A 15,613-nucleotide genomic window follows, 5' to 3' on the forward strand; every position below is an offset into this window, starting at 1 on the left:
GTTTGGTATTCGTGAGGGTTTATTCATAATAAACTTATCGAAGCAGTGTTAAAAACTGCAAAGAAAATGAATTTTAAGCTTAAAACTGAATTTTGTTGTTTTCCCCATTTTCAAGATAAATCCATTTTCTTTGCATTTTTGAATTCTAAAACATCAAAACCAAGCTTCAATTTATGATTGCCTGCATGACACTAAGATCACAATGTAAATCCCTATTATCCTTGGAATTATTACTCAATTTGAAAATAAAAATCTTTGGAATTATCCTTATTCTACTGGCTTCCGTCGGAAGTCCGAACAAAACTTCGGACTTCCGAATGGAAGCCAGTATACGTAACCAAAATACTGGTTCCATTCGGAAGTCCAAAGGTTTGTTCGGACTTCTGAACAAACGTTCGGACTTCCGACGGAAGACAATCGAACTTTGTAGTTCGGTAATTGTCATATGTTAGTGCATCCTTTTGGTATTTTTTTCGTAATTTTACTACTTTGCTTCCATCTTTTCGTAATTTTTCATTTAAAACTTAGCACTTCAGCCACAAATCCGTAATGATTACTATTTTTTGCAAGTAATGATTATTATTGTTTGCAATTATGTTTTTGCTAGCCACCTTTGCACCCATATTACTTCTGCCAATCTTTGCATCAAAGGATGGGCCACAAGGTGAGAAGTTGCCTCGGCGAAGGTGGCTAGCAAATTCCCATACAAAAAAGGGAAATGTTATCCACACTACTGTATTTTGATGAGGGCACTCCTCACTTAATTAAAAGTACGGTATGGCACCCCCATAGGATGATCCAAAGCGTCCATTAGACGGGCCACAGCCTAAATTGGTTGTGTCCCAAAAATCATTTCCATAGGTTGATCCTAACCCTCTGATCTATAGAGGGTTGGGACCAACCCTCTAACATTCTGATCAGAGGGTTAGGATCAACCTACGGAAATGCTTTTTGGGGCACAACCTATTTAGGCCTTGGCCCATCTAATAGATGGTTTGGATAATCCTATGGTGCGGGCCGTACCGTACTTTTAATAAAGTGAGGAGTGTCCTCATCAAAATACGGTAGTGCGGATAACATTTCCCCAAAACATCTTAAAAAATACGGCAAAAATCTGGGTAACCCGCGGGTTGACCCGGCCCATACGGGCCTGGCGTCGGAACCACATTTTCTACCCCGGAACCACTAGGGAACCACATTTTATACCTCGGAACCACTAGGGAACCACATTTTCTACCCCGGAACCACTAGGGAAACACATTTTCTACCCCGGAACCACTAGGGAAACACATTTTATACCTCGGAACCACTAGGGAACCACATTTTATACCCTGGAACCACTAGGGAACCACATTTTATACCCCGGAACCATTAAGGAAACATTTTATACCTCGAAACCACTAGGGAACCACATTTTATACGCCGGAACTACTAGGGAACCACATTTTATACCCTGGAACCACTAGGGAACCACATTTTCTACCCCGGAACCACTAGGAAACCACATTTTATACCCCGGAACAACTAGGGAACCACATTTTATGCCCCGGAACCAGTAGGGAACCACATTTTATACGCCGGAACCACTAGGGAACCACATTTTATACCTCGGAACCTCTATGGAACCACATTTTATACCCCAGAACCATTACGGAACCACATTTTATACCTCGGAACCACTATGGAACCACATTTTATACCTCGGAACCACTAGGGAACCACATTTTATACCCTCTAACCACTATCGAACCACATTTTATGCCTCGGAACTACTAGGGAACCACATTTTCTACCCCGGAACCACTATGGAACCACATTTTATACATCAGAACCACTAGGGAACCACATTTTCTACTCCGGAACCACTAGGGAACCACATTTTCTACTCCGGAACCACTAGGGAACCACATTTTCTACTCTAAGACTACTAGGGAACCACATTTTCTACCCCGTAACCACTAGGGAACCACATTTTATACCCAGGAACCACTAGGGAACCACATTTTATACCTCAGAACCACTACGGAACCACATTCTATACTCCAGAACCACTAGGGAACCACAGTTTATACCACTGAACCACATTTTATACCTTAGAAGCACTAGGGAACCACATTTTATGCCTCGGAACCACTAGCGAACCACATTTTATACCCCGGAACCACTAGGGAACCACATTTTATACCTCAGAACCACTAGGGAACCACATTTTATACCCCGGAACCACTAGGGAACCACATTTTCTACTCCGGAACCTCTAGGGAACCACATTTTATACCCCGGAACCACTAGGGAACCACATTTTATACCCCGGAACCACTAGGGAACCACATTTTATACCCAGGAACCACTAGGGAACCACATTTTATACCTCAGAGCTACTAGGGAACCACATTTTTTACTCCGGAACCATTAGGGAACCACATTTTATACCCCGGAACCACTAGGGAACCACATTTTTTACACAACAACCACTAGTGAACCACATTTTATACATCAGAACAACTAGGGAACCACATTTTATACCCTGGAACCACTACGGAACCACATTTTATACCCCGGAACCACTACAGAACCACATTTTATACGCTGGAACTACTACAGAACCACATTTTATACCTTAGAACCACTGGGGAACCACATTTTCTACCCCGGAACCACTACGGAACCACATTTTATACCCCGGAACTACTAGGTTATAATATGTAACCAAACATGATTGTATACCTAGAGAGAGATAGAGAAAGGTCAAGATAAACATGGCAACCAAACAAAGAGTCCCATAAATAGGGTGAAAATACCAAAGCACAAAAAACATGAAAACATGAAGAGAAGATGTTAAACCTAACCGAAGCTATGTTTATCACCCAAATAAGCAATGGAGATTTTTTTCCAAACTACAATGGCAATGGAGCCATATCACGTTGGCAATGGGCTTTTTTCCTAAAGTACAATGGCAATGGAGCTTTATCACGTTGGTAAATGGCAACCTTCAAAACCCTCCCATGGAGTTTTCCACGTTAGAAAAGCCTTGAGGAAGAAGAAGGTGGTAGGTGAGAAGGTAATAAGTGTATAGGGATAGGTGAAAAAGGTGGAGGGAAAAAAGAGGTAGGAGGGGTATATTTGTCCTAAAAGCCATCTTCTCTCACCTAACAACACCTTTTCATAATTTTCAAATCACTACCCTTTATTCACAATTTAGACAAAACTTTGCATTTTTTAATATTTTTTCCTATAAATAATATTGAATTAATATTTTTTTATTCATATTTGATGAATATGAATAATATTCATTTTCACTAATATGAATTGAAATTCGTATTAGTGAAAATGAAAACATTCTTTCATTTATTTTCATTTATTTTATTTTATTTATAGAAAATCCAAGGTAAAGTGAGAGTCTTATTTGTACAAGAACATAAATAATATGTCTACACCATATCTAAATAGAATTGAAGAAAGGGTAAGTGGGATTCTATTGGATGAATCTTGAAACGAGGCATGACCCGCAGCAAATAAACTAAACTATGTGGTTCGATCAAAATTGTTGTTTCAACTAAAGCAGTTATGGATGAATTGACAATTCCAATTTGAATCGACTAATTCGGTATATTCCACATTCATGGGAGTGCATCTAGGACTCTGTCAATCGGGCCGAGCTTGGGCGGGCCTGAGGTGCTTAAGCTCAGCCCATGTCTATACAACGGGCTACGGGCCGAGTTCGGGCCTGACTAAATTAGAAAATTTGCTTGCCCAAACTCAGCCCAAACTCCACAACGGGCTTCGGGCCGAGTTCGGGCTTGCCCATCACCTCATATTTTCTGCACGATAAAAGACTATGGGGCAACAACTGTAAATGATTCGTTGGGACTCATCTAAAGATCATCTTAAAGGGTGATCCTTGGGTACCTCTATTCTGTTGATGTTGAAGTACCTATTTAATTAATATCTACTGTTATTTTTAAGGGCATAAAAAATCCTGAAAAATTATATAGTAAATATATTATCGGGCCCGGGCCTATAACGGGCTGGACGACCCTTGATCAAGCTCAGCCCAAATTAGAGTTCGAGCTTCAACTTTTGACGAAGCTTGGTTTGGCTTGTTCTCATTTTAATTATGGGCGGGCTTTTAGCTGGCCGAACGGGCGGGCTTCGAGCTTGCCCATCCCGATTGACAGTCCTAAGTGCATCTATGTTTCTGCTTTACGAATATGATATTTTCTGGGCATTTCTAATAATATCAAATCTTATTCCTATAATAGCATCTCTAATTTCGGGAGTTTTAGCCCCGAATAGTGGAGGATCAGAGAAACTCTCTAGTTATGAATCGGGTATAGAACCAATGGGGGATATGCTTGGTTACAATTCTGAATTCGTTCTTACATGTTTGCTCCAGTTTTTGTTGTTTTTCATGTTGAAACGATCTTTCTTTATCCATGAGCAATGAGTTTCGATGTATTGGGTGTATCTATATGTATAGAAGCTATAATTTTCGTGCTTATCCCAATTGTTGGTTCAGCTTATGAATGGCGAGAAAAGGAGCATCAGAATGGTCTTAGCTCTTGAATATTCAAACAATCAAAATCAAAAACAAAGAAAAGATTACATTGAGACAGTTATTAATTCTATTGAGTTTCCGTTACTTGACCGAACAACCCAAACTTCAGTTATTTCACCTACATCGAATGATCTTTCGAATTGGTCAAGACTCTCTAGTTTATGGCCGCTTCTCTATGGTACCAGTTGTTGTTTCATTAAATTTGCTTCATTAATAGGCTCGTGATTCGACTTTGATCGTTATGGACTGGTCATATGCGAATTGAGGGTTTCTCTGATGCTGATTGGGCTGGGTCTCCAGCAGACAGGAGATCAACTACCGGGTATTGTACTTCTGTAGGAGGTAACTTGGTATCATGGAAAAGCAAAAAGTGGGGCATCATTGCAAAGTCAAGTGTCGAGGCAGTATACAGAGCGATGGCACCCACAAGCAAGGTTTTAAATTTCAGTTTCAGTGTCGGTTTCGGTCACCACCAAAACCGAAACGTTTCGGTTTCGTGCCAAAATTTCGGCCGAAATCATGTAAAAAATTATTATGATTTCATTTTTATTTTTAATTTCGACCGAAATTTCAGCAATTTCAGTGGAAATTTTGGCAATTTTCGGTGAATATTTTATAAATTTCGGTGCGAATTATAACATTTTGGTGGACTTTTTAAAATTTTCGATGGATCAATTTAAAATTTCGGTGGAAATTTTGTAAAAAAGGCTAAAAATGAAATTTCAATGGTGACATTTCGGCGAAATTTTGGAATTTCAATGAAATTTTGCCGCCGAAACTGAAATATCTCGGCCGAAACGTTTCAAGTACATAGATTATCTGGGTGAGATCACTTTTATCTGAGATTCGAATCGTATCTTTTTCGCCTTCACAATACAATTGTGACAACTGTTAGACGAAAGTTTAGACAGAGAAAATAAATGAGTTAGGGTTATCTCCCCCTGACTCATATCTTTATACTAAAACATAAAGGAATGTACAAAGTCCTAAATGCCCTTAGGCAAGTTACATATTCCAACACTCCCCCTCAAGCTGGAATGTAAATATCATACATTCCTAGCTTGTTACATATATCATTCAATTTTGACTTATTTAAGGACTTTGTAAACATATCAGCTAATTGGTCCCCTGATCGAATAAACACAGTGCAAATCTCTCTTTTCTGGATTCTTTGACGGATAAAATGACAATCCACTTCAATATGCTTGGTGCGCTCATGGAAGACTGGATTGTTGGCAATGTATATTGCAGCTTTGTTGTCGCAATAAAGCTGCGAAGGAAAAGATGAAATAAAGCCAATTCCAGAAAGAAGTGAACGTAGCCAAATAAGTTATGTGCTTGTCTGTGCCATAGCCCTGTATTCAGCCTCTGCACTGGACTTAGCTATAACATCCTGCTTCTTACTCTTCCATGAAACAAGATTGCCACCTACAAATGTACAATACCCAGTGGTGGACCGTCTATCTGCTGGGGATCCAGCCCAATCTGAATCAGAGAAGCCTTCAACTTTCATATGGCCATGTCTTTTGAACATCAATCCCTTCCCTGGAGCCCCTTTCAAATACTTAAAAATCTGTGTCACCGCAGCCCAGTGAGAAGTACGTGGAGAGCTCATATACTGACTGACAACTCCAACAGCATATGAAATATCTGGCCGACTAACCGTGAGATATATAAGTTTACCGACAAGCCTGCGATACCTGCCAGGATCCTCCAACAACTCTCCTTCTTCTGGAACGAGTTTCACATTAGGATCCATGGGTGCAGAAGCTAGTTTAACTCCAAGATTGCCTGTTTCTTTTAGCAAGTCCAAGACATACTTTCTCTGTGATAGGGACAAGCCTCTAGAGGAACGAGCAACCTCTATCCCCAAGAAATACCTGAGCTGACCCAAATCCTTAGTAGAGAATTCCTTTTGCAAGAAGATTTTCAAACGTTGTATACCTTGTGAATTGCTCCCTGTGATGATTATGTCATCCACATAAACTATCAACAAAATACACCCAACTGAAGAGTGATAACTGAAGACCGAGTGATCCACTGCGCATTGTTTCATGCCAAAGCGCATGACTGCCTCACTGAATCTCCCAAACCACGCACGCGGAGATTGTTTGAGGCCATATAGTGACTTGTGTAGGCGACACACGTAGGAGGAAGTCTCCCCCTGAGCAACAAACCCTGGTGGTTGTTCCATATACACCTCCTCAGTGAGGTCGCCATGGAGGAAGGCATTCTTCACATCCAGCTGATGAAGGGGCCAGCTATGATTAACAGCAAGAGACAGGAACACACGGACAGAGGGAATTTTCGCAACGGGACTGAATGTCTCAGTGTAGTCAACACCAAAAGTCTGAGTGTATCCTTTCGCGACTAACCGTGCTTTTAAGCGCTCGACAGTACCATCAGGGAGGTATTTGATGGAGAAAACCCACTGACAACCAACAGGACGGGCACCAGCGGGTAGGGAAACCAGATCCCATGTATCATTACTATGAAGAGCGCCCATTTCTAGATTCATAGCATCACGCCAGCCAGGATGGTCAAGAGCCTCAGCCACTGACTGTGGTAAAGAGATAGAAGACAAGGAGGAAACAAAGCTCCGGAAGGTACTGGTGAGCTTATCATAAGAAACAAAATTCGAAATAGGATGTGCAGTGGAACGGGATCTCGTACGAGATGCAATAGGAGAATCAGAAACAACAGAGGAAGGCGGAAGAGAAGATACCTGAGAGCGGGAGAGAGGGATCATCGGCTCAGAAGATGATTGTGCGAGAGGAGGTAGAAGAGACCTATCTGTAACTTGGCGCCGCTGATACTGCTGTGTAATTTTAGGTGGAGCTGGCTTCTCCAACGTGGCTGAAGAAGTAGAAGCTGCAGAAGCTGGCCGCACGGAAATAGGAGATGACGGAAGAGAAGCAGGTAGATCTGGTAAGGGAAGCGAGACCTCGGACTCGAGAGAAGGGGTGAAAGATGCCGCGCCATGTTGGAAGAATGCCTCAGACTCAAAGAACGTAACAATGGCTGAGACAAACCAGCGACGCAGACGAGGGCTATAGCAACGATAGCCTTTCTGCGTACGGGAATACCCCAGAAAGACACAACGCTCAGACCGGGGATCGAGTTTGTCATGGCCAGGTCCAAGGTGATGAACAAAACAAACGCATCCAAATACACGAGGTGTCAGAGGAAACTGGTCCTTACTAGGAGATAAAATCTCGAAAGAAGAGGCACCCTCTAAGACAGAGGAAGGAAGGCGATTTGCTAAGAAACACGCCATGAGAAGGGCATCACTCCAGTATGCCTTAGGAACACTCATCTGAAAAAGAAGAGTGCGACCTACTTCAAGCAAATAACGAAGTTTCCTCTCAGCAACACCATTCTGTTGAGAGGTGTACGCACATGAAGACTGATGTAAAATCCCATGTTGGGAGAGATAGGATCGAAAGCCATTAGTATCAGAAAAATATTCTCTAGCATTGTCAGTACGAAGACATTTAATATTGCAATTATATTGATTTTTAATATCAGAATGAAATGTGCGAAAAGCAAAGAACACATCGGATCGACTCTTAAGTAAATATAACCAGGTCATGCGTGAGAAGTTATCAATAAACACAATAAAATACCAAAAGCCAGTACTAGACGCGACCCTAGAGGGTCCCCATACATCAGAATGGACTAATTCAAATGGACTAGACACTCGACTAATGATCCGGGACGGAAACGACACACGACGGTGCTTCCCGAGTTCACAGGACTCGCACTGAAAACTAGAAAAAGGTCCGGGAACCAGAGAAGTCTGCTGCAGCCGCTGAAGTGAAGGATGCCCCAGGCGACAATGCCACTGAAATGTATCCACAGAGCTATGTAAGACAGTAGGCGGCCGGCAGTCAAGACGATAGAGTCCATCTACCTCACGACCCGTTCCAATCGTCTTCTCAGTCGAGAGATCCTGAAACAAACAGTAAGATGGGAAAAATGAGACAGAACAATGAAGAGATTTAGTAATTTGGCTAACTGAAAGTAAACTAAATGGTGATTTTGGGACACATAAAACAGAAGATGAGGTAAGAGCAGGATGAGGGGAGATATGACCAACACCAGTGATAGGTGTAGTGGACCCATCAGCAAGGGTTATAGACTGAGAGGGAGATGAGAAAGAGCGAAAAGAATGAAGCTGAGAAGAGCAGTCAGGTGATTGGATGCCCCAGAGTCAATGATCCATGACCCTAAGCTAGATAGAAGGGTAGTGGGTGAACTACCTGGCTGGGCGAAACCTGCAGAGGGAGGATGAGAACTGAGCCGCAGACGCTGGAACTCCTCATAATCGGCATGGGATAATGTATAGGTGGAATCAGCTGGTGCAGGAACAGAAGCAGATGGAGCGCAATCTGAAACCGAAGCAGTAGTAGCAGCCATGTGAGCCGAGCGTGCCTGACGAAGCTCGGGATGTAGGGTATAACAATGGTCAATATAATGTCCCTCGCGCTGACAGTGAGTGCAAAAAGAACGGCCACGGCCACCACCAGAACGACCACCACCAGAGGAGGCTCCACCACGAGGCGGGCGAGTACTGCCATTATAGGTCGCGAGAGCAGAACCATCAATAGGAACAGATATCACTGGATCAACAGGAGAGCACTGCTGGACGCAGGAGTAAACCTCAGTAAGGGAAGGAATAGCACCAGAAACGATAATCTGCTGACGAAGATGCATGTACTCTGGACCCAAACTCTCCAGGTACTGCACAACACGGATCTGATCCCTCTGACGGGCAGCCTCCGTGAGATCCGTGGTAAGTGGCATGTAAACATGAAGCTGCTGACAGAGGCCAACGAATTGGCTGTAATGGGTGGCAAGAGGAAGATCACCACGGCGGAAACGCACCCACTCAGAATAGGTAGAGCAGATCCGACTAATGTTTGCCACGCCAGAGTAAAGAAGAGTAACCTGATCCCATATCCGTTTCGCAGTAGGCAGAAGCATCAAGGGCCCAGAGACGTGAGGGGCCATACTCTGCCACAGAAGGGTGCAAACAAGAGCATCCTCCTGTTCCCATCGATCAAAGGTGGGATCCGTCGTAGGAGGAGGATCACGACGAATGACGTGGGCTTTCCCACGGGCAATAAGATACTTCTCGACGGCTGCTTTCCAAGTAACATAGTTTGCCCCATCCAACTTAACAGTAGTGATATGTGAGAATGATCCATCCACAGAGAGAGATGATGACGAAGAAGACGCCAAAGAGGGTGTCGGACGAACACCAGGAGCCACTCCTGTGAAAGGATTGTCAAGCACCTCCTCTATAACAACAAGCAAGAAAGAAACAGGCAATCCAAACCAAGACGAATAACAGGAGAAAATAGAATAGGTGGGCAAAGCTAGACGCGACTCCAAGAATGACGGGCATCGACGAAGCTTGACAAGAGGGAAGCCATGAGACACAGAGGGGAGCCGCAAAGACAAACAAGAATCAAAGTAGGGTAAGAGATGAAGATCTAACACATAATAACAGGGAGAAAATAGTGGTAGGGTTTACCAAGTGATGAAAGGAACAGGCGGAAAAATGATGTGGGTTGAAAACCTTGGGGTGTGAGGCTTACCAGCAAACCTAGGAATTGGGGGCTGGAAAAAAAAAATTATGATGCGAGGCGAAACACAGCCCTGGAAACTTATTTCCCGGAAAGTGATTTTGTGGGGGGGGGGCTCAGAAAATATTTTCCTGGAAAATTTTGGAGGGTGCAAATCCTCGGTCCTGGAAAAAGTTTTCCAACACAGAAAATATTTTCCTGGAAAATTTTGCGGGGGTACAAATCCTTGGTCGTTTTCCAAGCTGGGAAGAAAATATTTTCCTAGAAAATTTTGGGGGGTGCAAATCCTCGTTCTTGGAAAATAATTTCCGCCCTAGGTAAAAAATGTGTGAGGTTGCTACGCGGGGATACAGGACCAGGAGCTTTGCGCAGGGGGGAAGAGAAGAGAGGCGTGGCGGGCGGGAGGGACGGCGGACTTCGGCTCGGACAGAACGACTCCTCCTGAGGAGGAAAAAGATGGCGTGCCGGTCTGCCTCCGATGAAACTTGGCTCGGAGTTGGGTTTCACGGTGAGGGGGGTGGCGGAGAAGATGGAGGCTGCTAGGGATCAGAAAACCCTAAGGCTCTGATACAATGTTAGACGAAAGTTTAGACAGAGAAAATAAATGAGTTAGGGTTATCTCCCCCTTACTCATATCTTTATACTAAAACATAAAGGAATGTACAAAGTCCTAAATGCCCTTAGGGAAGTTACATATTCCAACAACAAGGCTGCATCTACATTGCAACAAATCCAGTCTTCCATGAGCGCACCAATCACATTGAAGTCGATTGTCACTTCATTCGTCAGAGGATTCAGAACATGTACTGTATTCACTCGTTCTGCATATCAATTGGCTGATATGTTCAAAAAATCATTAAGTAAAGCAAAGTTGAGTGATATCTGTAACAAGCTAGGAATGTATAATTTATACATTTCAGCTTGAGGGGAGTATTAGAATAAGTAAAGTTCATAGGGTCATTATGGTCATTGTATGTCTTTATCTTATTATATAAATACTTTTGTGAGGGGGAGTCATGCCCTAACTCACTATTCTCCTTTTCTTCTCTCTCTCGTAACAACTACATACCAAGAGTAGCTGGAGACTTCTGTACACATTCTCAAGCAACATAACCTATAAAGTAGAGCCCAAACAAATAAATGGAAAGTACCTTTTGAAGCAATGGTTGATAGTTGATCCATCTACCAAGGGCTGGGTCAAACATTTCCACGTCGGAAAAACATTCAACTCCATCTCCACCTCCAATTGCGAATATTTTGTTTTGTAAAATAGCTCCAGCTAAGCTTCCCTTTTTACGAACCAATGGAGGACATCGAGTCCAATCATTATTCTTTAGGTTGTACCGTTCAACTTTTACACAAATAAAATAGCTATGTCAAACCGTGAGCAAGAAAGATAAAATTTTGAAGGAAAAAACAAAAGAACAGCTGAGAGATGGTAACGAATAATACCTGTGTCATACCACAAAACACCATTTCCACCACCAAAAATGTAAATGTCACCATACAATGTTGCTGCAGAAGCATATGAACGAACTGAACCCATTGAACTAAGTGATGTTATTATGTCCCTGGAAGGTGAATAAGAATCCAAGGATGACAGCCACGAAATGCCATCATATCCCCCTATCAAAAAAATCAACTCCTCAGGGTCCAGATAGAGTTTATCAAGGGACTTGTTCAATGTTTCATCAATGTGCGGCATCGATCGGCCCAACTGATATTCTAATTCCCTCACACGATTTTTCAATTGCTGGATTTCTCTATCAGAGTCTACCTGAATTGTTGAAGCGAATCAATTATCAAATGTTCAAGCATAGAGAGGGAAAATATGATGTTGCACAAAGAACATAGGCAAATACATAACTGGAAGTTAGTTAAAGTTGGGAACAATCATTGTTTGCATTTCTTATTTATAAGGGTGTATTTGTCGTTAGGGTCACGGTTTTAAATTTTGGCTGAAACATTTCGATTTCAACTGCTACCGATAAGAAATCCACTTGGATACAGAAAAATACAAGATTTCACCCAAAATTTTAGGATTTCACTAATGTTTTGGTTCAAATATGCAAAACATGCAACGTTTTAGATAAAAAAAACAAAAACATTTCGACAGAAACACTTACAAAAATCAATTCCACTTGCAGAAAGGAGAAGAACCACGAGATTCCTTTAAGATATTTATGAAAAAAGGGCAAGAAATAAAAGAAAAAACAGTGGTGAAGAATCCTGCTTGGATTGCGGCCATGATTTCTTACCGAAATGTTTTCGTGATTTTACAAAATTTTGGCCAAAAAATCGTACTAAAACCAAAATATTTCAATTTCGTTGACGATCGAAACCGAAACCGAAATTTAAAACCTTATTTACGGTAATAATATATCTGCTTAAGTTATTGTAATTCAAGAAGACCATTGTTTTTTTTTTTTGAAAGATCAGGAAGACCATTGTCATACAAATAGCTTTGTGCAATATCCAAATCATGACTTCTGATTTTTATGCCCCCTCTGTTTATTTTGACTCCAAATAGTTGCACAAAATCTGGCTTTCGTAGGGGATTAACATGGGTTTTGGGCGCCAAGTCATCAGAAACCCAGGTTTGGTGGCTCTCTCTTCTCCCTCTATATTGGTAATGGCACCCCCTACCACTAGTCTACCACTATTCTATGAGGTTGATAACCAAACATCACTTACCACCACTCTATGATCAATGTAACTACGAGAAGACTCCAAGGCTCATCTCCTCCATGCAACCAGTCTTTATGTTCTTTGTAATGGCATTAGAACAAGATCAGAGATCCCAATACCTCGTTCTCCCATAATTAAGCTAATTGCATCAAACAGAGCTTACAACTATTCCTTTGACGTAATGGCAATTGACAAATACTCTTATCACATGAAGCAACAAAAATTATTTCATAAAGTGGGGAGCTTACATTCCCTAATCCTCTTCCTGTTCTTGTGGGATCCTTCCGTCGGTGAAATTTCCAAGAGAATTTCGTCTAAAAAATTCTGCGTGAATAAAATTGTCAGACCTAAAGGTATTATATCTATATAGAAAGATCAGGATTGGATGCTCTCGTAGCTTAAATTGGTGGGCCCCATGGTGGATTCTTGAATCATGCTTCTAAGAGAAAATGAGAGGGAAATAACAGCTAGGTGTGCTGCTATTGTGTAAAGACCCGGCCCCAAACGAGCCTAGAAAGTTAATAACTTTAATTAAATCTGGATCGTAGATCCCCAGACCAAAAAACACAATGTATTTCCGTTTTTTTAGTATGACCAATTATTAGGGCATCAAATCTTGTCCGTTCAACATGATTTTGGTCCCAGTAGTGGGTATTTCGAATACCTATCCAACGGACGCAAGATTTAGCGATTCGGACGTAAGTTCAGCAAATTATGACCCTTTTTCTGTCAAGGTTAGGCATAGTTACGAGTTTTATCTTATTAGGCAACTTTTGAGTTTTTATTTTTATTTAAAAACTTTAGTTTAGTTGTTAAATTTGATAGGTACACCCTTAGGGAGTTTTAATAAAGATGGACTCTTGCTAATTGTGGAAGACTTGGATTAAGAAGCTACCTTTTAACATTAAATCTAATTGGGAAACCACTTTAAGCACAAAACTCATTAGCTATTAAAAACCCAAAATATGGGCTTTTTGCAACCCTACTTGTGCACGTCCAAAGAAAGAGAGAGAAAAAAGAAAAGGAAAAGAGAAGAAACGGAGAAGAAGAATTGGTGTTTTTCGTCTTTTTGGGTTTTCGTCTTCGAGTAAGTGCCCGAAAAACCCGTTTTTCATATTTTTGCTCGAATTGTCAATTTTTTCTTTTATTTGTTCTTGATTTGATCTAATTAGGGTTTCTAGCTATGTTTTCTTGATTTTGTGGTTTTCTTTTAAATCAAAAACCTTGTTTTGAGTTTTTCTTTTTAAGATTTTATGCCATAAATATATAGAAAACATATTTTCTTGATGAAAAATATTATTGATTTTAATCTGAAATTTGCAGGGCATTATTTTTGAAAGATTGGGACTAGGCGTGTGATCATTATATGGCTTTAGGCTGTTTGTTTTATATGCAAAATCGGCATGCATTAATTTCTGTTTTTCAATTAATTTGTTATATATTTTTCGTATGGTGTGTGCATGTTACTATTGACAAAGAATGTATTTTTCTAAAAATCAGCACATAAATGCTATAAATTTAAGCATTTAAGAGTATCTTTTGTTAAAACAGCCCGTATATGATAGAATATATATTGTAAAATCATTTTCAATGAGTGAGGATTAGAATATGTCAGAAGATTGTTTACGCCTATCTTTTCAATAAAAACAACCCCTAAACAATGAATATGCACCCAAATATATTTGTAAACCAAGATAATTAAGTCCTAACAATATATAGTTTCACACAAGCCTTGGCTACGTGTATGTGTGTATCATTTGGAAATCTGGGTTGAGAACTTAGAATGAATACATCATTTTGTTTCAGATCCAGTAGCGAACTTTATTCAGACATAGAGGATTTTTCCACTCTTTCGCATCACAAATAACAGGCAGGTGACGGTACTCTAAACCATGGTTTAAAATTTTGGTTTCGGTACCGGTTTCAGACCCCTGAAATTTCGGTCGAAATTTGGTAATAATTAAAAAAAATTATTTAATTCATTCCGAAATTTCGGATCGAAATTCCAAAATTTTGGAACATTTCTTTAGAAAAAAAAATTGCATTTTCTCAGAAATTTCGGATTTCGGTCAAAATTTAAAACCATGCTCTAAACTTACACTCTTGGACAATGATTGATTTAATCGTATGCAATGAAGATTCTTAGTAGTTCATGATAATGACTTGTGGACATAACTGTTGTTAAATGATATATATTTCACTCACTTGTTTTGCCATATTAGTCGCATGTAATCGATTTAATAATGATGTTATGCCCACAATTAATGAGATGCTAATGTTCACAAATGATGGAATGCTATGATTCCTTGTTAAAAGAAAATATTTTGGAAGAAAGAAAATTACTAATGAATATCTTAAGGATATTGAAAATGGATGACATACCAGAAAAACTGGTAATTAATAAATGAAATAAATGACATTGGGTAAAATGATTTGGTGGATTGGGCGGAGGTATGAGTGGTCTAGGAATAATGAAATTTCGTGCCGGCCATGGGCTTTTAGCACACCCCCATGGTGGCAAATTTATCCTCTTAGATCGTGATGTCAAGAGGCGGAGTGGCCAGTAGGCACATCGTAAAAAGTCCCTCATGCCCACTACTTGTAGACGAGGGTAGTGGAATGTATTGGGGGCGGGACAACAAGCTAAGGGAGCATGATTGTCTTGGATAAGTCGTCTCATATATTACAAATAATAATAACAAACATAAGTTTCTTACTTGTAAAACGTTCTTTGCCTTGCTAGAATAACTGTTTCACATGGTTAAAATGTCATCGC

General features: G+C 40.7%; 1 protein-coding gene across 2 annotated transcripts in view; it reads right to left on the bottom strand.

Annotated features, from left to right (window-relative positions):
* LOC143848998 (influenza virus NS1A-binding protein) overlaps window positions 1-15,613 on the bottom strand; it is a 44,334-nt gene that overhangs the window by 9,824 nt on the left and 18,897 nt on the right. For both annotated transcript variants that reach the window (XM_077358043.1, XM_077358042.1), the window contains exons 7-8: window positions 11,602-11,926; window positions 11,301-11,500 (exon numbers count right to left, since the gene is read on the bottom strand). In XM_077358043.1, coding sequence (XP_077214158.1) covers window positions 11,301-11,500; window positions 11,602-11,926 — 525 coding nt within the window. The remainder of the gene's footprint in view (window positions 1-11,300; window positions 11,501-11,601; window positions 11,927-15,613) is intronic.

This window comes from Tasmannia lanceolata, unplaced genomic scaffold (assembly GCF_043159265.1).
Source record: "Tasmannia lanceolata isolate RefF3 unplaced genomic scaffold, GAP_Taslan_0.1 ptg000016l, whole genome shotgun sequence".
Classification (NCBI taxonomy): Eukaryota; Viridiplantae; Streptophyta; class Magnoliopsida; order Canellales; family Winteraceae; genus Tasmannia; species Tasmannia lanceolata.